General features: G+C 43.2%; 1 protein-coding gene across 1 annotated transcript; it reads left to right on the top strand.

Moving 5' to 3' along the window:
* Positions 1 to 10,521: 10,521 nt before the first annotated feature.
* LOC123823077 (carcinoembryonic antigen-related cell adhesion molecule 21-like) lies at positions 10,522 to 16,473 on the top strand. Its single transcript, XM_045845393.1, has 3 exons — positions 10,522 to 10,585; positions 11,502 to 11,855; positions 16,256 to 16,473. The coding sequence occupies exons 1-3, from the start codon at positions 10,522 to 10,524 to the stop codon at positions 16,471 to 16,473; spliced, it is 636 nt and encodes a 211-aa protein (XP_045701349.1).
* Positions 16,474 to 23,081: the final 6,608 nt, after the last annotated feature.

The following is a 23,081-nucleotide window of genomic DNA, read 5'->3' as shown; positions in this document are numbered from 1 at the left end:
GAACATCAGTACATATAAAACATTTACAAAGAAATTTATAGAATCAATGTAATCCCTATTAAAGTACCAAAGGCGTATTTCACAGGTATAGAACAAAGATTTCAAAAATTTATATGGAACCATAAATGACCCAAAAGAGCTGGAACAATTTTGAGAGAGAAGAACAAAGCAAGGGGGGTCACAATACCTGATATCAAACTGTATTACAAGGCCACTGTAATCAAAACAGTCTGGTACTGGCATAAGAACAGACATATAGAGGGGACAGGGGAGGGAATTTCAGGAGAAGGGGAGAAGTGTTTGACGAAACTATTATAAAGGACATATGAACAATAACAAGGGGAATTTGAAATGAAATGCAGTTGGGGAGGGCTGCGACAGTGGGCTAGTATGGGGGTAAAGGGCAGAAAATTGTATTGAACAATAAAAAAAAGGACACTTAGACCAGTGGAATAGAACAGAGAGGTCAGAAATAAAGCCAAGTCTCTATGGTCAATTAATATTTGACAATGGGACAAAATGCATAAAATGGAGTAAAAACAGCCTCTTCAACAAATGGTGTTGGGAGATCTGAAGAGCCACATGAAAAAAAATGAAACTCAATTTCCAACTGACACCATACACAAGAATAAATTCAAAGTGGATAAAAGATTGAGATATAAGTCTTGACACCATGGAAGTCCTTCAGGAGAACATCAGCAGGAAAATCTCAGACATTCCATGCAGCAATATCTTCACTGATATGTCCTTTAAAGCAAGGATCATAAAGGAAAGAATAAACAAATGGGATCTCATCAAATTAAAAACTTCTGCATGGCTAAAGAAAACAGCATTGTAACAACTAGCATACAGCTACTATACAGCTACTATAACAGCTAGCTACAAAAGGGTGCAAGGTATCAAAAGTTAAGTTGCATTGTACTTACCTCAATTAAAACACCTTGACAATCTCATATCTAAAAACAGGCTACTGATAATCCTGAAAGATTCAGAGGAATCTTATATTTTTTTTCTTTTTTGCCAACATGGGAAAACAGCTTAGAAGACTCCTGGGTTTGACTAGATAGTGTTGCAACTGGGTTCCACGTTTTTCATTAATGGCCCAGCCTCTGGGTGTCCTTTTAAAATCAATTGATCTAATCTAATTCAGTGGAACACAAAATTGAAACAAGCTGTGAACTCTCTAAAGAATTGTAGTAAGCTCCCACTCTGGGACACCTTAATGATAAAATTTCTATCTTTTTATACATAAAAATAAAAGATGGATGTGGGAAATTTTAACTCAAAAACAGATTTTCCTCCTATGGTGTTTTTTTCTTCCTCATATATACTGCTGGTCTTCTGATTAAGACTTTCTGGTACTGACCAATCAGTGGAGACCATGACCCTGACAAGGCACACTTGAAAAAAATGAATAATTTTAAAATATATTTTATTGATTATGCTATTGCATACAGTTGTCCCATTTCCCCCCTTCACTCCCCTCCCACCTGCATATTCCACCCCTTTAGTTCATGTCCATGGGTCATACATATAAGTTCTTTGGCTTCTACATTTCCCATGCTATTCTTAATCTCCCCCTTTCTATTTTCTACCTGCCATCTATGCTACTTATTCTCTGTACCTTTTTCCCCCTCTCTCCCGCTCCCCTTCTGCTGTTGATAACCCTCCATGTGATCTCCATTTCTGTGGTTCTGTTCCTGTTCTAGCTGTTTGCTTCATTTTCTTTGGTTTTGGTTTTAGGTGTGGTTGTTAATAATTGTGAGCTTGCTGTCATTTTACTGTTCATATTTTTTATCTTCTTTTTCTTAGATAAATCCCTTTATCATTTCATATAACAAGGGCTTAGTGATGATGAACTCCTTTAACTTGCTCTTACCTGAGAAGCCCTTTATCTGCCCTTCCACTCTAAATGAAAGCTTTGATGGATAGAGCAATCTTGGATGTAGGTCCTTGCCTTTCATGACCTGTAATACTTCTTTCCAGCCCCTTCTTGCCTGTAAGGTCTCTTTTGAGAAATCAGCTGACAGTCTGATGGGAACTCCTTTGTAGGTAACTGTCTCCTTTTCTCTTGCTGCTTCTAGCATTCTCTCCTTTATTTTAATCTTGGGTAATGTAATTATGATGTGCCTTGGTGTGTTCCTCCTTGGGTCCAGCTTCTTTGGGACTCTCTGAGCTTCCTGGACTTCCTGAAAGTCTATTTCCTTTGCCAGATTGGGGAAGTTCTCCTTTATTATTTGTTCAAATAAGTTTTCAATTTGTTGCTCTTCCTCTTCTCCTTCTGGCACCCCTATAATTTGGATGTTGGAATGTTTAAAGTTGTCCTTGAGTTTCCTAAGCCTCTTCTCAGTTTTTTGAATTCTTATTTCTTCATTCTTTTCTGGTTGGATATTTCTTTCTTTCTTCTGGTCCACACCATTGATTTGAGTCCCAGTTTCCTTCCCATCACTATTGGTTCCCTGTACATTTTCCTTTATTTCACTTAGCATAGCCTTCACTTTTTCATCTAATTTGTGACCAAATTCAACCAATTCTGTGAGCATCCTGATCACCAGTGTTTTGAACTGTGCACCTGATAGGTTGGCTATCTCTTCATCACTTAGTTGTATTTCTTCTGGAGTTTTGATCTGTTCTTTCATTTGGGCCATTTTTTTTTTTCTCAGTGTGCCTGTAACGTAGTAAGGGGCAGAGCCTTAGGTGTTCACCAGGGCAGGGTAATCCACATCTCTGAGTTGTGATGCTGTCTGTGGGGGAGGGGTCCGAGAGGGAACAATGGCGCTTGCTCAGCTCTCCACCTGCTTTCAGTCACTTCCTCCATTTCCCAACAGCAAACTGGGCCCTTTTCTGGTGCTGATTCCCATGTGGGTGGGTCTCTCCAATGAACACTCCTGTGAGGCTGGGAGTTTCTCCTGCTGCCTCAACCCCCACAGGTGTTTTCAATCAGTGGTTTCAGGCTTTATTTCCCCGAGCTGGGATCCTGGGTTGCACAGTCCATCCTACACCCCAGTTGTTTCTCCAAGTTTATTTGCACATGAGTGTGGGACTGCCCAGTTTGCAATCTGCCACCTTGCCTCCAGGTGCTGCCTCATGGGTCACCTGCAGCCTTGCACACCTCACTCCACAATCCACCGCCTCACTGGGTTGGCCAGCCACTGCCTTGCCTCCAGTCCTATCTGCCCAGCGGCCTCCCTCCTACCGGTCTGAATGGATATGCCTTCTTTAACTCCTTGGTTGAGGGACTTCCATACAGTTCAATTTTCTGTCAGTTCTGGTTATTTTTTGTTTTTAAATTGTTGTTGTCCTTCTTTTGGTTGTGCAAGGAGGCACAGCGTGTCTACCTCTGCCTCCATCTTATTTTAATGAGATCTGTGAGACATTTCCTAAAATACCCACTTTTGGAAAGCAGACATAACTTCTCTAGGAAAAAAAAAAGCCAATATGTGCCTTCTTTGAGACAATCCATGCTCAATTTTTTTTCAAGTGAATTTTGTTTTTCTTAAATTCTAACAAGCCCCCACAAAACTCAAAGCCACAAAAGCAATAGATAACAGCAGCCCATCCTGAGCCAACTTACTGAGCCTCTCCCCAAGGCCACTTTCACCTGATTTTGCAATATACTGAGACCAGTCCCACCTAGGTTCACTTCTTTCTTACACCTTTTCCAGGAAGCCAAAGCAGCCCCATCTTGTCTTTCTGTATCTGTTTCCTCTGCCCTAGGCCCTTCCTGGTCTCACTGTCCACAGCTCTAATAAATTGACCTGCAAAGTCACCTGGACTAGTGATGTAAAATCTTCCCTTTACAAAGTAAAAAGCCTATACACTACTGGCTGGCTTTGGTAAAAGCTGCTCTGGTCCTGGACTTTTTGCCACTAACATTTTTAACTGTAGAAGGCATGCTATGGAAAAAAAAAAGGATGGGTGTGTTTTTAAGAGAAGTTAAAAGTAGGTAGTTTGTATTAATAAGTTTGGTTATTTCTGAATTAAGAAAAAGAGACAAACTAAGACAAACAAGGGAATTTGTAGAAGGTTACTGGAATAAAAACTATTGAAAAAAATTTTTATGTATAATTGATAGAACATAATTATGGGAATGTGCTGACACCCTAATCCAACAAGGAATACTAATTCCATGAATTCAAATAAAAGTCGGCGTGTCTATGAAAACACAGTCCACTGTCACTGCTGCTGAGAAATCAGAAATTACTTATGGATTTACTTACACTTACTGTCCTGCTGGCCTGTGGCATTATTAGACAGCAATCATGATGCACAGCATTGTGTTCTTAAGGCTTGTCCACAAAGTTTAAGGCTTTAGCTGCCAAGTGTACAATTTTTGGAAATCAGATTAATAATAAACAGCACTTGACTGTTCCCAGTAAGAAGCAGATGAGCCAAGGGAGCCCATGGTCTGAAAAGGTGCTCCCAAACTGTGAGTAAATGTTTTACTGGATGCAAAATACAGAGAAATGAGATGGACAGCAAACCTTGGATTGTGATGACTTATAGGTTAGGAATGATCCAGAGTGTTTTTCTTAATGAAAGCCCATGGGGATGACTGCATCTTATTTTCCTGCTTTTAACTTTTGAGAAATCCTGGCCTCGACCTCCATCCAAGGTTATAGTTTTGGCCCATTCCCGTGGTCCATCTTTCAGCAAGACAAATGCTGACCGTGAAACTGCCTAAGCTTGTGCCTCCCTAGAACCATCAGACCACATGATCCAACCAAAGTTTGTCATCAACACATTTTTTTCAATTGCTTTAAAACTAAAAGGGGAAAGTGTGGATTAGAAAAATGTGGATTAAAAAACACTAAACCTGAAAAGCCACAGAAAGGCCTGCATGATGGGGCTCACTAACTAAAACACTCAAAACCAACACAAAAGATAGTCTAGAATTAAAACTTTCTAAATAAAAGCAAGTCCTGGTGGGTAGTCATGTTCTAGGCTGGTGTCTTCCCCTGACAAAGGTCAACTGAGCATGTCTGTTGTCTTTTTACTTCTACAGTGACATGCCTTTGGAAAGTCAGAGTAATTCTCCTTTCTCAGAACAAGTCCCTGCACCAGAGCAGAGACTGCAGGTCCCCTGACTGTCCTCATTGTGGTGTGAATTTTCAACAGCTGACTGTCCTGTACCAACTGATGTAAAAACATATGTGTCTGTGTGTATCACCTTTTATTCAGTCTTAGAGAATCCCCTGCTTTGCTGTGTCCAATCTCCCTACTCTATCACCAATCAGTTTCATGCACCCCTTATGCCTCCTGCTCTATTTGTAATGTATACAGTAAGATAGAAAACTGCCATTCTTTGAAGGATTTCCTCAATCCAGTGAGATATGGCTTCCAGCAATTACTTTCAGTGCAGCTCAGATAAATTAATTATAATTCTCTATAAGGTCAAACGATGTTTCTGTTAACAGTGATAGTCCAGGCTTCAAAGCAGCACTTGGTCTTCCTGGTGAGTGGCCCTCACCCTGGGACTCTCCAGAGTCTGGCCAGAAGTTATCTAATCAGGACAAAAGACACATCCTTATTACTCAGAACATTCCGAGACTTTTAGTCTCTCTGTTCTAAGAGCAAGGAAAGTAGGCCAAGTGTCTTTCTAGACTATCAGCTGAGGAATCTGAGTTTTTGTGAGGTGGGACCACACCCAGTCACACAGCCTGCAAGTGGACTCGGACTTGCCATGTGTGGTCTGTGGGCACTGCACTGGGTGTACACGCTACATCCCTTTCCATGTTTCCTCCTCTATCAGAGGAACTGCAAGGTTAAATGCTAGCATTTTTTAATGCCTCGTGTTTAGATTGTAGATGTAAATTAAATTCAGCCTCTGAGGTGCACTTGTGTTTAATTCCGAAGCTGGAAGCGAGATGGAACCATTAATTCTGCTGCTGTGGTGACTGATGGGTGGGCTGTGGCAGACACGGCTTTATGTGGAGAAGCATGTGTTTCTTTACCTCTGGGTGAGGCTGGGGTCATTTGACCTTGAGACCAGATTCCCAGTGGTAACTCCCTACCTTCCATCTCTCTAGCCCTTCACTGGTTTTACAAGCACTGATCCTTTGTGTTAAAGACCTTTCTGCACAAATTTTGTTCATGGCAGGTGCACTTGTAATAGCTCAAAATTGGAAACAACACAAATGTCCATGAACTGGTGAATGGGAAAACAAATAGTGTGCATCTATACAATGGAGTAGAATTAAGGGGTAAAAAATAAAGGAAAAAAAATATTTCAAAATACTCATGTTGAGTCAGGAAGTCAACCTTCACTGAAAATTACATATTGTATGTTTTAAATTTTGAAAGTTCTAAAAATTGCTAACTAATTTATAAGAACAGAAAGCAGATGATAGTTTGTTTCACACTGGGCAAGGGAGTGGGAAAGAGCCAAAACGAAAAGAACTTAAAAAAGGGCCTGAGGAGACTTTAACAGTAAGGGGAGTGTTTATTATCTTCATTGAAGAAATTCTCTGGTGCATCCATCTGGCAAAACCTAGTAAGTTGTATTTTTCCAGTATGGTAAGCTTATCATATATCAACCATAACTCAATAGATATGTTGAAAATTATATAGACACCCATGAATATCACTTCAAATACAAGTTCAATGGAAAAATACTAAACTCAAAACAATACCTAACTGCAACATGGGTTTCCTTGCACAATTTTCTGCTTGTTTATCAGTTAGTGGCAGATGTACTTTGCCTTGAGCCTCCTCAGGGGACTGTGGACCTCACCTCAGCAGCATCCACAGCTCAGCAGAATTCAGCTTCACCAGCACCAGTCAGTCCACAGGCCTTCTCACTCTCCAAGCTCCCCATACTGGATTCGGTCAGCTTTTCCATCCAGCCAGCTGTCTTCCCACCAAATCTAGCCCTCTGCTGGAAGCTCTCCCTGCCCACCCTCTGTCCTTCAATGGGCAAATGGCCACTCACACTTCAGGTCTCAACCAAGAGGCCACTTTCTCAGAAGTGTTCTCTGTGATTTCCAGACCAGCTGGACTCAAGTACATGCTCTTAATGCAGGATAAATGTTTCTACAGTGCCCTTCTTTGGTTTATCATTAAATTTGTAATGTTGTGGTTTATCTGAGAATCTGTCTCTCTTTCAGAAAATAAACTTCATGAGCACAGTGTGTGTGTGTGTGTATACACACACATATACACACACACATAAAATTTGTGGGGTTCTCAGGCCCACCCCAAGTCCTGACAAACAACACATTAAATGGATAAGAGAAAGCACACAATGGAAGCCTGTCCCCCTGTGTGACACTGAGGTAAGGGCATGTTCATTATAGACATGAAAAAATTGGTGGCCACATGGGAGGAGGTCACCAAGGGCTCCAGATGTTTTAGGTTTGGGCCTTTGCTCCTTGTATTGTCAGGAGAGAGAACAGAGATCTCCTAAGTCTGATAGGTTGGACCCTCCTTTATTCCCAGAAAATCACAGCCCTCCCTATCCCCAACTAGTAAGTGGCCTTGAGAAGTTACATCAGCTTCTTGTGGCTGGAACAACAGCCTGTTCCTTCCTTTTTTCATAGAGATCTGACCTGGCAGATTCTCTGCATCTCTCTTCACCCCAGGTAGTGTTATTACCAAAGATGGACCAAGCACACCCTGACTTCAAAAACTCAGGGAATGATGCCCCATCCCCAAGGTCTTTGGTTGTGGGACATCTGCCTGTGGTCCCTGGAGATATCTCTCCACCCCAAGCTTGTCCTGTGGATCCATGGACACTTTCCATGAAGCATGGGACAGAGAAGCCCAGGATCTGTGGTTACCTTCATCTTAGAAGGGCCCCATAGGCCCTGCACTCCTGGAACAGAAAAACCCACAGGGTCCCCTGGTTGAGTCTCCATGTGCAGCTGCTCCAGCTCCTGGGTTCTGTGGGGAGGCCTGGAGCAGATAACAGACAGGGACAGAGATGACTCAGATGCAACACTTCAATATTGTGATGAGAGGGACACAGAAGGCAGTGTGGGGATTAACACTTCAGGCCAAAATCCTCTGTCAAAGCTTTCAAAAACTCTCGCAGGAGCCCCCACACTTAGTTTTGAACCTTGGGGCCAGAATCTACTTTTCAAGGAGACCATTTCCCTAAGGAGAAGCTTCTCCTGACAATGGACTCAGAACTCTCTGCACAGTGTCTATCTTCTCACTGGGCTCACCTTGCACTGGGATAGTCAGGAGGCCAGGGACTCGCAGAGACAGAGTCCTGACTGACTGTTCTCTCAGCCTGGAAGTCAGAGTCCACCTCTGTCCTGGGCTCAGGGTCAACTCCCACCCTCTGGAGCCTGATCAGCATCCCTGGCACAGCATCTGCATTGGTGGAAAATCTTCATCTTCCCTCCAAAGAGTGACACTGAGCCTCACAGACAACACAGGGAACTCATACATAACCCTGGCTTTGGCTGAGGGGTAGAGAAGAGACCTTATTTCATGCCCTGCCCTAAAGGCCCTTCTGAGCCCCTCCCTCATGCCACCTCTGTCCTACATGTTCCTTTGTGAGACTGTGAACAAAAAAAAGGGAACAGAAAAAGGTGCCACACAATAAATGTGACAAGCTCAGTGAGCAAAAGTAACCACACAAGATGCTGTGACCAGAAATTCCTAACCAGGCAGGTGAGGGCAGATAGTTACATCCCAGGCATAGAGCTTTCTCAGCAAAGGCCAGACCACCTTAAGTGAGCCCTGTCTCCTGTTTAGGCATCTTGGATAATGTACCTCTAACAGGTTAGAGTAGTTTTCTTTGTTAAACCATTGAAAGGCAGAGCTCTGGCTCCAGAATAGGAGACCATAGAGCTTCTCGTGTTCTCTGGCTTCCTGCCTACCCTGTGTATGTGCTGTGAATGTTAATTACCATGTTCCCACTATTGCAAAAAAAAATGTATTTCATCATTTTGCCTTTTATCCAGTTTTAGAGATTTCCCAGCTATGTTTTCTTTTACCTCAGTTGATTTCAAGCAACTTTTTTCTTCTCTGTTTATAATGTACAATAAGCTTCAAAACTTGTGTTACTCACAAGATTTCAGAACTTGATCTCACAAATATGATGTCAGTTTGTCTCAGATACACTTACAAAAGTGGTTTACATGTCTGGACATTTCTTACTTTGACAGGGCCTAGGAGCACCTCCTCTCTCAGGGGTTGCTCTGCTGCTCCCTATGCCATGCCTTATACCATCCACGGTCTCAGCAGAGTAAGCACAAGAAAGCCTTCCAGGCAGAGACCAGAGGTTTTCCCAACAATCAGTGAGCACAAGGACGAGCCTGACAAACAGACATGGAGAGGAATGGTCTACCTGAAAAAGTGCCCTGAGAACCTGGATGCCCGCAGGCTCCTGACCTTTCACCACGGTTCCTTCTTCCTGGGACATGCAGGACACCTCCCACTTCACACGCCAAACTGCAGGTCCTACTGAAACTTATGTTTTTCTGTCTTTGTCTCTGGAAGCAGAGGCCAGTCTGTTGAAAGCCTGAGATAGAAGAAGGGTCCCCTCTGCAATCATCACCCAGCTTTACCACTTCTACCTTTAGAGTTTTGTCTGCGACCTTCCTGCTGGGAGGAAATACAACCTTCTCAGAGCATTTGAGAACATGGGGAAGACCTGGCTCTCAGCTGGGTTTCTGTGTCACAAACAGAAATATCACTGAGGTTTGGGGACTCCTGGGACTCTCTCTGTGGTGCTGACATACACAGGACCAAGACACAGTAGAGGTCAGTGCTAGTGTTGCTAGTGTGAGTGGGTCATCCCCTCAGGGAAACAAGTGTCCCCAGCATACTTGCTATTGCAAGTGAGATCCACAAACCAATAAGATGAACCTCTGCTGAGCGTTTGTCAGATAGAGTCTCATCTTCTGCACACCTGCCAAATCAGGATCTGTTCTTTACCAGGATCTAGAGACACTCCATGTCCACAGGGGGTGGATCTAGAGACACTCCTGCACCAAATTCAAATCATAGGATCTCGTTATTGATGGGCATCCAGTTTGATGGACAGCTTCTGTAAAGGCATTTTGAAATGTGACCTGGGCATCACAATCTTTACAAAGTTTCACAGCTGATCTGATGCACAGAGGGCGTGACAAAATCCCTGTGGCAAGTTTTCCTGAGGTCCATCCAGGACTCTCACCCTGAAGGAAAATGTGAAATGTAAAAAAAAGGGGGAATTACAAAGAGGCTACTGTGTACCTGACAGAGGTAACACAGGTTGTGAATGTGTGTGTGTGTGTGCGTGTGTGTTCATGGTCTTTAGCCGTTTCCATAGAACAGAAATGTACACAAAGGTAAACAAAACTGAAGGCACAGCTGTAGCATAAATAAGGAAAGGAAGAGGAAGAGTCCTGGGAACAGGCCCCGCCCCTGGCTCATTATAGCCAGGGAAGTAACCTTGCCCCAGGAAAAGGCTTAGCACGCAGGGAGAAGGGACAGCAGATCCCACCAGTGGGTACAGAAGTGCCTGTGATTCTTACTAGACCTCAAGCTCTTCTTGCAGCGGAGTGAACGGAGCAGTCAGCAGACATTATGGACTCCCCCTCAGCTGGCACTTGCAGAAAATTTGTCCTCTGGCACGGGCTACTGCTGACCGGTAAAAAGGGGACAATCCCTGGGGGGTGGACTGGAGGATGGGAGACCAAAGTTGTTGAAATCTCTTGTGGAACACAGCACTCAGAGGTTAGAGAGGGCGTCTGTAGGACCTCAGGGGAGAGGGCAAAAGAGAAGATTGGGATGAAGAAGGGGAAACAGCAGCAGGAAGATCTCATGACCTGGAAGTGGTGAGGAACAGGAAAGTCTCAATGGCTGTTCATTCTAAGTTATTCATCACTGAGTATGGAATTTTCAAAACTGTTGATAATAATAGTAACATTTTATGTGAGGCAACAAGAGAAAATTTTAATCAAAAATGCCGAGCATCGTCCTTACCGCCAACCTCAGAAATGAGTGAGCACAACACAGAAAAGGAAGGATGTGGAGAATACTCATTCATTCATTCATTCATTCATTCATTCATTCATTCATTCATTCACAGGTGCTGGCAGCCTACAGAAAGTACTTGAGACTCAGCAGGATCAGACAGGCCCACACGCTCATGGAGCGCAAGTTCTATGAAGAGGAGAGGGGCAGGGAAAGATGTGGATGTGATGTCAGGTCCCCACAAGTGTCATGAAAGCAACAGAGTACAGAGAGGTCTTCACAAACATTGGTAAAAGGAGGTGTCTGCCAAGGACACCCTGAGTGTCAGCAAAAGCCTGAGGGCAGTGAGGGGGTGAGCCAAGAGACAGCTGGACAAGTGTATTGGAAACAGAAAAAAATAACAGGTTTAGAGGTTCTGAAGTAAAAGTGGCCATGCTGCTGACCTGGACAACAAGAGACACACACACAAACTCACACTCACACCCAGACCAAAGCTGAGAGATGAAGAGGCTTGCTCAGGATTTAGGGCTTCATCTTGTAAGTCCATTACATACATGCGAATATTAATCACTTTTTTTCTTTTCTCCTAGTTTCACTTGTAACCCTCTGGAGCCTGCCCACCTCTGCTCAACTCGCTATTGTGTCAACCACTGCTGCCGAAGGCGCAGATGTGCTTCTGCGCATGCGCAACAAGCCTCCGAATGCGAATATCATCATTTGGTACAAAGGACGAGGGGCGAACCCGAATCGTTATATCGCAGCTATTGTAACGTACAAAAAAGAACTGGGAAAGGGGCCTGAATTTAGCGGTCGAGAAATAATAGACAAGGAAGGATCCATGCTGATTAAGAAGGTCACCTTAAAGCATGCAGGATACTACACTGTCGTGGTGCATCTTCAAAATCGTATAAAAGAAATAGGATTTGGTCGCCTCCGTGTGTTTGGTGAGTGATTCCTCTCTGACCTCTGGGTGTCGGTGGTGGGGGTGGGGGTGAATTCTACTTCACACTCAGGACTGACAGACCTAGACTCTGCCTCCATCCCCCTCTGCATCACCTCCCAGGTGAAGCTTTGGCATTTGACAGGATACAGTGGAGACAAACGTCCCAAGATTTCTGTTCCCTTCCCAGATTCCACCCTGATGACATTCAGTGAGGACAGAAAGACCACTTCGATGAGAGTAACTCAGCAGGGGGAGGAGACCAGTCTCAGTTTGGCCCCTTAGGGTCCTTTCCCTGACCCTGACCCTGAGATGACCCTGACCCTGAGATGACCCTGCAGGGCTCCATAATAGCCTGGCCTGAGGAGCTCCCTGGAATTCTCACAACAGCTCAGCATAGTCAGCCACTCTCCAGACCCCCTGTCCCAGAGCTCCTGGCTCCAAAGAGCCTGGGGAGCCTGTGTCAGGTTGAGTTGGGCTTCCTTAAAGGAGCTGATTGGGAGCAACAATTCCCAGGGTGCCTGAGCCACAGGTCTCCTAAGCTGGTCATCAGCCAGGGCTCAGCCCCTACAACCACATTTGAACAAGGATGGCACTGTGGGTGGGGAGCACAGATGGACAAGGATCCTGCATCATTAGAGTTGCAAGGATCCTGCAACTCTTCTGGGGGACTTAGGGGTGTCCATAGAGAGGTCAGCATCTTCAGGGAGAAACTGAGGAGAAAAGATGCTCCTGGCAGCTCCGTGTCCACCAGGGATCAGCTGAGGGAATCATCTCTGGGATTCAATCAATAGCAGATGCCTCTTGTCTGAGCAGCTGCCCTATCCCAAGATTCAAGGTCAGATACTGTGCATATAGTATGATTAATACATTGACACCTGACAGCCAAATATGCATCCTCCTCCATGGAAAAGAAACTGAGGCACAGGGACATACAGTCTCTAAAGCAGAGTCACACAGACCAGGAGGAGAAGCTCATCAGGGTCACCCAGACAGACTGTCTGTCACCCAGACAGACACCCAAGGTCTGTCTGCAGCCATAGCCCCACCCCTTCTTCCAACTTGGGATTTTATTAATGTCTGTGGTTTGCTAGGCCAATCATTGGTTGAGATGCTCTCTTCTTAAGCTTCCTCAGCTCAGAGGGATAGATTCTGGGCTGGGGAATGATAATAAATGGAGAGTTATTTTTTACTCTAGAACCTGCAGGAATCCTCAGAATCAGTGCTGGGAACACTCAGGCATTGCCCTCAGGTGGTCAGGCCATGCCTTCCTGTACTAAACTTGAAATCACTAATTTTTTTCCTGATGTGTTTGTGTCATTTTCACTCCTTATAAAAACAAAACTTTGCCTTATCACTCCACTCTCTACACTTGCAACTAGTACAGAGACCAACATTGGTCAGAAAACAGTTGCTTTTGATGAATTAGGAAGAAATTAAATATTGGTTGAAATAATTGTTGTGCGTGGGTCACCGGCCAGCAGTGACCACGGAACGCTGTGGATGGCTCAACAATAAACACGCGAGAAAAAACACACATGCACAGAGACTAGTTTCTGTGGGGAAGTAGGGACGAAATGGCCACCCCCCCTAGTGGGGAGCGCACTGATTTACCATCCATACCTGCTTTTATTAGGCTCATTTTGCATAATAATTCAGGTAAAGTACAGTACTCATTAGGGGGAAGTAAGGAATCATAGAAAACAAAGAACTCTGCCGGTCTATTGAGTTGGGGGTCAAAGAGCTTTAAGACTGAGGAACAAAATAACTTCCTCCTAAGACCCTTCTCATTCAACTGAGAGCATTCTAAACAAAGGAGGTTTCACAGTAATTTACATATTCTTTCTTAGGCCTGATCACCCCGGGGAATCCGCACTTCTCAGTACAGAGCTGCACCACCCTGTCATTGTTTCAGGCTTAGGTGGAGCAAGGGAACTAGGTAACCAAGAGATAAGGAGATTTTCTTCCAGACGCTGAGAACTCAGGATATGTCAAAGCCGAGGATCGAGGGTCCATCACCCCCTTTTGCTGCAGCCTCCAAGTCCTTCTTTTGGGGGGCCTCCCAAAATGATCGTGCCTATCTTAGGTCGTTCCCCCCGTGGGGAATCTTACCCGTCTTTGGCTAACCGACCAAGCTTTTTGGAGTTCAGTTATGAGTAAAGCAGCAGAAGCAGCATTCCTGCCAGGAAGATAAGCTTTTATCTCCTTGCCGGCTTACGGTTCCAAGGGCGTTCCCTTAGCCTTAGCTAGGCGGGGGTTTCAGCTTCTGATACCAGTCAGGGCGGTTCCCAACAAATAATGAATGAATAAACAATCAAAAATTTCTTCCAAGACTGAAAGGTTGATGCAGAGTTTTGGGAATCTTGGATGCACAGGACAGGTTCACTGTCCCTTCAGGGACTGGAACCAGGGAAGACATATTCCTCTTGCAATTGGCCTTAGGCACCAGGGTATTAATAATAATTTTCATATATGAAAATACTTTTAAATTCTTTCCAAATTTTTATCTCATAACTACCAAACACAAATACTTTGTAAGAACGAGAATTTCATCAACTCCATGCTCTTCTGCATTTCCCCTTCTGCATTTCCAAAAGTCCTCACCTGCCCTCAGGAGAGAATGAAGTATTTTACTGGCCTATCACATGGTTCTGCTGCCATAGTCAGCTTCTTGCCCCTTCACTTTTTTTCAAGCTCATTTCTTGGACTCGGGTCTATCATTTATTGGCTCACTGACTCTTGTCAGTCACACTCACCTAGGAAGGCCAACCTCTTTGCCTAGGTGCTTGAATACCCAACTGACAAACAGCTTGCTTGTGATCCATATGTATGTGTTATTTCTGCCTAAACTCATCCATAGAATGTTTAGGGAAATGGTGCCTAGTAGAAACACACCTCATCTGGGTGATGGAGGGCTGTGCAGCCTGAAGAAATGACGCTTGGTCAGCGAGGAAGTCAGCTGATAAATGAAAAACAAGAAGTGTGTGGTAGTCTCTGCCTGCCAGGCTTATGCCTTTCCCTGATCCAACCCTGATACTTAACGGAACTCTGAGGAAGTCTGTGCTTTCCCCTAGACACAGAGCTGAAGGTCATACATTCTCTGAGCCCTCAGACTCCCATGCATTTGTCTTGTGATACACAGACCTGCCTTAATTCTTTTAAGGACTCAAGTTGGCTGAGAGGTGAGAGGTTCCAACTGTGACTTGTGAAGCCTTTTGAAGAATCGAAGGTACCATATATGGCAACGTTCTGTTACCTGCACAGCTCAGTTACTTTACTTAACATCACTAACAGCATGGCCTTGAGATGTAATTTGCATTTTCCAAATGATAGTGATGTTGAGCATCTTTTCCTGTGCTTATAGGTCATTTGTATGTCTTCTCTGGAGAAATGTCTATTGCAGTGCTTTGCCCATTTTTTCACCAGGTTATTTGGTTTTGTTGTTTTTTGAGTTGTAGGTGTTTTTTTGTCTTTTTGGGATGTTAACTTCTCATCTTACATATGATTTGCACAGTATTTTCTCTATTCCACAGGTCACCTTTCACTCTGTTGATTTTGTCCTTTGATGAACAGAAGTTTCTCATTTTGACAAAAAGCAGTGTATCTAATTTTTCTTTTTTTGCCTGTGTTCTTAGTGTCATCTGTAAGAAATCATTGCCAAATCCAATGTTATAGTGCTTCCCCCTATATTTTATTCTAAGGGTTTTATAGTTTTAGTTCTTAGCTTTAGGATTTGATCTACTTGGCTTTTTTTTTTCTCAAAAGGATTTCATTTTGTCTTTTGATAAATAGAAGTTTTATGCGAGTGTCACATTGGTTACTTGTGCTCCACAGTAAGCTTTGAAATGAGGAAGTGTGAGACCTCCAGGTTTATTCTTTTTTTGTAACATCACTGCAACCATGTGGGGGATCCATTGAAATTCTACATAAATTCTAGAATGAATTATTTAATTTATGCACAAATGACATTGTTTTTTTTTACAGTAATTTTAGCAAATATGTGGAATGGTGTGGGCCTTCCAATTCCATACATCTGGATGTTTTTCTATTGATTTGCTTTTTGTTGCCTTTCAGAAACATTTAGAAAAATTTACCTGATGATAGGTTATAGGACATGTGGGCTAGGAAGGGGTTTCAAGTGCTGGTGCTAAAGTAATGCCTGAAGGAACAAGTGAGAGGTCATCAGATGGTGGTCCGGGGTCAGGAGGAAATGACTATGCTTTCTATTCTTATACATTGTCCCCTGAATAAAGATTGCTTTCCCACCACAGAGGTCAAAAATATCCTTTGCCGAATTTAACAGAGCTCACTGTAGGCAGTGAGAGGCTGAGATCTCAGAGAAGACAGCATAACTCCATGTCTCATGTTCATTCTCCATCATTCACATTCTCTATTTCCCTACAGAGCCTGTGATAATGGCCATCCTTGTAGCCAGCAACACCACAGTCACTGAGAATAAGGATGCCGTGGTCTTGACCTGCTACACAAAAAGGAATCTCCATACAGTGGTTCTTCAATGGCATGAATCTGCCACTTACAGAGAGGATGAAGCTGTCCTGGCAAAGCAGAACCCTTACCATAAACCCTGTCAGAAGAGAAGATGCTGGAAATTATCAGTGTAAGGCCTCAAACCCTATCACTTTTGCTTATAGTGTGCCCCCTCCAGCTGAATGTAAAATATGAGTAACTCTCCTCTTTCTCTCTCTGTTTTTAAAGTCTGAATAAAATATTCTGCATCTTTTAAATAGATTTCTTGTGAAGGTGGAGAGATTCTAGAAGACTTGCATTAAGTCAATAAGTGCTGAAAAATGTGAACTTATGTTGTCATTATAGTTGACTCAAGGTCACATTTCACACTAGATTCTATCTCTGGTTTTCTTTCTTTCTTTCTTTTTTCTTTCTTTCTTTCTTTCTTTCTTTCTTTAATGGTTGTTTAAGTACTGTTGTCTGCATTTACCCCCCACCACTCCCCTCCCACCCTGGCCATCCCCACCTTCCTCCCCTCATTCCACATCCTCCGCCCCCCTTGGTTTTATCTATGTGTAATTTATAGTTGTTCCTGAAAACCCTTCCCCCCTCCCCCCATTATCCCCTCTGGTTACTGTCAGGTTGTTCCTAATTTCAATGCCTCTGGTTATATTTTGCTTGCTTGTTTGTTTTGTTAAGTTCCACTTAAAGGTGAGATCACCTTTCTTGACTTGTCTTTCACTGCCTGGCTTATTTCACTCAGCATAATCCTCTGCAGTTCCATCCACACTGTCACAAAAGGTAGGAGCTCCTTCTTTCTTTCTGCTGCATAGAATTCCACTATGTAAATGTACCATAGTGTTTTGATCCATTCATTTACTGATGGGCATTTAGGTTGCTTCCAGCACTTGGCTATCGTAAATTGTGCTTCTGTGACACTGGGATGCGTAGGTTCTTATGTATTGGTGTTTCAGGGTTCTTAGGATATAATCCCAGTAATGGAATTGCTGGGTCAAAAGGCAGATCCATTTTTAGTTTTCTGAGGAAATTCCATATGGTTTTCCACAGTGGCTGCACCAGTCTGCATTCCCACCGACAGTGCACTAGGGTTCTCTTTTCTCTACATCCTCTCTAACTCTTGTTGTTTGTTGATTTGTTTATGATGGCCATTCTCACCAGTATGAAGTGTTATCTCATTGTGGTTTTAATTTGCATCTCTCTGATGGCTAGTGATGCTGAAACAAGAGTCTTATCTTTTATCCACTCTTTCTGGTTGGTTTTAGTTTCACCGCCCCCACAGTGGAGGTGACATTGAGTACTTTAGAGGATGATCATTGGCTGTGTGATTACCAGTGGGAGCCCTTGATGAGCTCATAGGAATCCAATCTCTGTCCCTCCTTCCCAGGGATAGGTGGAGGGCACGTGGACACTGTGTAGACAACAGGAATTGACAGGAGGACACCCATGTGGGTGGCAGCAGTGAATTTTTTTCCTGTTTTATATCTCACAAATAATTTCTAAAGTGTTTTTGAGTATTCTTGTTTCTTATGGCAAGAAATCTTTTTGTATACCCTCAATATGACACTATCCTCTTTGTTAATAGGATATAAATGGAAACATTGGTAATACAACCAAGGTTCGGCTCAAATGTCATAGTTCATATTGATGCTCACAGAATCAGAAATGACCTCGCTCTTTATAAAGCTAAGTTGGATCTGATGGATATTTTGATATCTCTTGGATATGAGGGCATCACCCAAACCTGCAGTGTGAAGTGTGAGTGTGAAGCTTCCTAACCTCAATAGGCTGTTACAAATTTATTCTCAGATTTCATAGGAAAACATTCATCAGAGCAAACCATGTGGTGAATGTTAGCTCCTTTGCACTTAGGTAACCAGTCAGGCTAAATCAGGTGACAGCAGTCATGTTTGTGATCAAGAAGACTCTTCTTCTTTGGTGATGAAATTTGACCAAAAGGAAGGTGACTGTGCAGAGAAATGTAATGGAACCATAAAAACTCCAGAAGCACAGCCTTCTGGGAAGTCACATTCCCACTCTGTTCATGGACTGTCAGCTATGTTGATCTCTTTATCAATTGCGGGAACTGATGTAGATACAAAATGTATTTTGGCTGAAGGAGATGAGTTGCTTTTTCGTCCACTGGGTAAAAAGCAGTTTTGTTATGACCTAAATGTTAACTCAGAGTTAACTCAGGCCTCTGACCTCCAGGATTTTAGAGAATTTCCTTTGGGAAGGTAATCACAATTTGTAAGTGATAATTATTTCTCTGCCTTATTGAAATATGCATGTCTCCTTAAAAGCTTCTTGCCAGTGTTATTACAAAAATAATATGTCTCAAGAGCCTCAGTCACCTTCTTTAAAATTTAATCCTCGTGATGTTCCTGTGCCCTAGTCACTGAGGGAGGGTAGAGCCTCACTTGGGTGGGGACCTTTACAACCAAGATGTAAAAGGACCTCCTGTAAGGATTCCATGAGAAGTTTTACTTTCATTTGTGCAAAGCCAGTCATCAAACACAGATCCCTATTATTCCTTTTTGAGGTGCTTAAAATCTCCCCAGCTTTTAGTTTCTGGGTTGTTGAGTTTAGTTTCACTGCCCTTTTTGCAAGGTCTTGGATACAATATTTTTTTGCCTTTTTAATTTTATCTGATACATGTTTGACTTTGACATCATCTACCTGTAATCAGCTGATCCTGTCATCTTGCTTACAGTTTCAATCCTTACCATATTTTCAAATCTTCCAATTTTTAAAAATCTGACTATAATCTTACAAATAAGAATTTTTAAGTTTCTGTTCTTGCTTCTGACTTGGCGTCCACAGCAAAAGATTACCTGACTACCCATATTATTCTGGGGTCCCAGGTTTCCTCTAAGTAGCCTTTGTCCCAGAATCTGAGAACCCATCCAGGCCTGAAAAGGGACCCCTCTGCAGCAGACTGTCAGCTGTGTTCTCATTACACACACACTTTTGATGCACCTTCAAGGAACAAGGTCATGGAGATTTTTTAATAATATTCTGTCGTAAAACTCAACAACTCTAGTCAACATCCAGGTACCTGTCACATAAGCCATGGGCAGGTCTACCTTAGACATCCTTTCTTGGTTTCCTTATTGCCTGGAGCTCAGGCCAGACAGCAGTGTCCAGATATTTTGTTGTCTTCTTGTTGTTTCTACCAACTCTGTGTGCCTGTCCTTGGAGAGTTCACAACCAGAACTGTGAACCAGAAATGGGAAATAAACTCTCCTCTGGGTCTGTTCCTTTTTCCTACTCCTTGTGGTCTCTGAGATATTTGGTTAAAACATTAGGTTGACCAAAATTTCATTTGCTTTTTTCCAAAATATCATTTGTTTTTTTCCCATAAGGTGGTTCTAGTAGTACTTAGTTGTCTTAAAATTCAATTGAAACAAATTGGTTACATTGCATTGTGACAGCTGCCTTATCAATGTGCATTTAAAAAACTGATCAATATTGATGAATTTCTGTTTAGTATTTTTAATGTTGAAGATGGAAAAATGTATGCCACATTTTTAGCGTATCATGCTTTATCATTTCAAGAAGGTAAAAATGCAGCTTCAACACAAATAATGGTTTATGCAGTATATGGCAAAGGTGTTATGAGTAATTGAATGTATCAAAATGTGGGTTGTAAAGTTTTGTGCTAGAGATTTCTTGCTGGATGATGCTCCATGGTCAGATAGACTGGTTGATATTGATAGCAATCAAATAGAGACATTAATTGAGAACAATCAACATTCTATCATGTGGGAGATAGCTGACATACTCTAAATATTCTAATCTATAAAGTTATTGGTGAAAATGAAAAAAAAGGGTCTTTTATTTCACAGAAAAAAAACATACAAATTTTTTGGTCAATCCAATACTTGGAAGCTTGGCTAGAAGTGGCTTTGGGCGGTGAGCAGTGGTGGGCATAAAGGACAAGCATGGAGGCATGGAGTTTGCTCAAAGTAAGGATGAGTAATTGTAAAATGGCATTCTGGGGGTGTTGGGCACTATATAAATTAAATGGGACCTACAGGTTCCATGCATAAGGGCAGTTTGAAATGTCACAAAATGGAATTAAGGAATCTAAGTAAGGGGCTGCCCTACCTGCTGAAAGAGGAGCCACTGAGCTGGTGTGGTACCATGGGAGCTGCTGTCCTCTCAGATCCAGATGGGCGGGAGGGGTGAGACACAGGGTGGGGAATGAGTGAGATTCAGGAGACTTATATCAGTGCTATGACACGGGGACAAGAGAAAGCATCAGATGTACAGGCTGGGGGAAGGTGTAGGAAAGACAACATGGAGTAAAGGCAAAAAGGTTAAAAAAATCAGCATCTTGTTGAGGGGGATAGGAATCTGGAAAGCAGTGAGAATTTATAGGTTTGGGGACACCATGAATGCAACAGATGAGTCAACAAAGTTTGGAAATTTGAATCAGGAAGAAAGTTGGAGTGCAGGGTATAGAACTAAAAATGTGGTTGGGAAGGAGTGGAGGTTAGGTTAGAAATAGAGGATAGATTTGGAAGTGAAGAGAAAACTGAGCACCAGAGGTGTCTAGTCTCTACTTCCAACCCCATAGAATCATATAGAACAAGCTCTCACTGCACACTCTGGGCAGAAGCAGTGTCCACATGGTCTGGGAGAGTTGTGGAAAGACAAGATTTAAGTCAATATTTCCATACATGCCTCAGCTTATTCAACAAGTTAGCTCTGTCGGTGAGTAAGGTTGAGAGAAGCCTGTGGACAAGAAAAGGAGTGGCTGATAGGATGTGTGTGTGTGTGGGGGGGGGGAGCTCTGGAGTAAAAACTCAGGGCCACATAAATTTAAACTAATGAAGCCTTTTTTTTACACCACTAAGAGTAAACTTCCTATGATTTCACAGGAGGCAGCTATGTGGCAGATCAGAGTACTGCAGGGGTAGGTGTGAATGGTCTGGGCCACCTGTCCTTATCTAATGCAGTCAGTATGTATCACTTCCATCAATTCTGGAGGCTGCTCTCCCCACCCATCCATGTGTCGGTGGGTGTGACAGAACCCAGGTCATGGTGAGGAGGCCTGGCTATCTGCTCACACAACAGCCCACATTAAGACCCTCCAACTCCCCTGAGGCCCAGGAACCTGTCAGGAGCTGTTGTTCTAGTGCTGCAGAGGACATGGCCATGCTCCATAACCTAGGAATCTGCATGTAATTTTTAAATTAGAATTCACCAGGGGCTTCACAAAGGGCTTTTCTTCCTCCTAATGTGGACTAAATGTAGGTGGAAGTGCAGTAACTTGTCCTTTACTCTGGAGGGTATGTCCAGCATGTCTCAGGCTGTCAGAGACATAAAAGTCTCCTAGATGTGGCAGATCCCTAAATGGTCACAGAGGTGGATGTCCCTACCACACATGCCTTGGTTAAACTGCTGATCCCCAGAACTGATGCTGTCACTGGTGTCAGTGTCCTCACTGAGGTCATTGCCTGAGAGCATGAACATGAGCAGACACCACTTCCATTGTTTGAGCACCGGGATCTCACTAAGGCCCACGGACCTTACAAGTTTAGTAAACTTGTCATTTTGTTCATCTTATGTGGGAAAGCCTCTAGTTCTCACCATTACGGGTGACATTACCTGGAGGTTGGTCCATTTTTTATAACTTGAATTTGGCATGAAATGAACTTTGAGAAGGAACATATCCATTTGCTCTGCCAGGAAGGGCTGTCTCTGTGGCCTCACAGTCTGTGCATTCACTCAGAAGGGCCTGTGGTAGGTTTAATACTCTGACTTCATCATTTGGAAATTCTTAATGACATTTGAACACAGTGCTCTGCATTCTCACTCGACACTCACTTTACCTAGTTCTTCCCCTAGTAGTGACCATGAGTTGCAAAAAATGGTTTGTCCCAATGGAAAGGTGCAATTTGTAATGTGAGCACTAGAGGACAGCACCATCACAAAGTAAGCTGCAGGGACTGTGCGGTGCTGTAGAAGTGTTACTGGCTTTGTCTACTCTGTATCATTGGATGTGTCCAATGAACAGGACCTCCCTTTTCAAAACTTGGTAGCCCAAAAAGCCAAAAAAAAAAGCCAGAAAATTACGTAACATAACATAATTCTGTGCATGGAGGCCACTGCATGTTATGGGAACAGTTCATGGGACACAGTGTCAAGGCTACAAGAACACTCCTCATCAGGCCCCTCCAAGGCTATGGGAACATGGCTTCTCTTCACCTGGGTGAAGAAGCCAGACTGCCTCCACTTATCCTACAGACATTGTATGTGCCTTTAAAATGGTTCCTTCTACCTTAAAAATCAATTACACCATAGGTAACTCTCCTTTTCCCTCCTCTTCTGTTATAGACCACATGCTTCAACATTAGGGCACTAACTGAGTTTAAGATCTTTAGAAAGGAAAGAAGTTAATTAAACACAAGAACTTCAATAGCCACATAGGAAAAGTGACTTAAAATGTTTCCAGCGCTGCTCATCTAAGATGTCTGCAACCTCATCATTCCTGTCTTCATTGGTTGTTTACTTCACACCCTAGACTCTTCAATTGTTTTGAATCTTTGATCTGTCTTCTCCTTCACACTCCTACCTCCTCTACCTCCTCCATCAGTCTTCCTACCCCATCCAAACCTGTCCCCTTTTACCTGGGCCTCTCAGCTACTGACAGTCATTGGCCTTTGGGTGTTCTCCCCCATCATGGGGTCTTAAGAGGCTCAGAAACCCCAAGACCAACCACCTGAGGCTGACAAGA

The sequence above is a fragment of the Phyllostomus hastatus genome, unplaced genomic scaffold (genome assembly GCF_019186645.2).
Source record: "Phyllostomus hastatus isolate PE091 unplaced genomic scaffold, TTU_PhHast_1.1 phas_contig_470, whole genome shotgun sequence".
NCBI lineage: Eukaryota > Metazoa > Chordata > Mammalia > Chiroptera > Phyllostomidae > Phyllostomus > Phyllostomus hastatus.
Note: the sequence above shows the minus strand (reverse complement) of the source record. Positions and strands in the feature narration are given on the sequence as shown.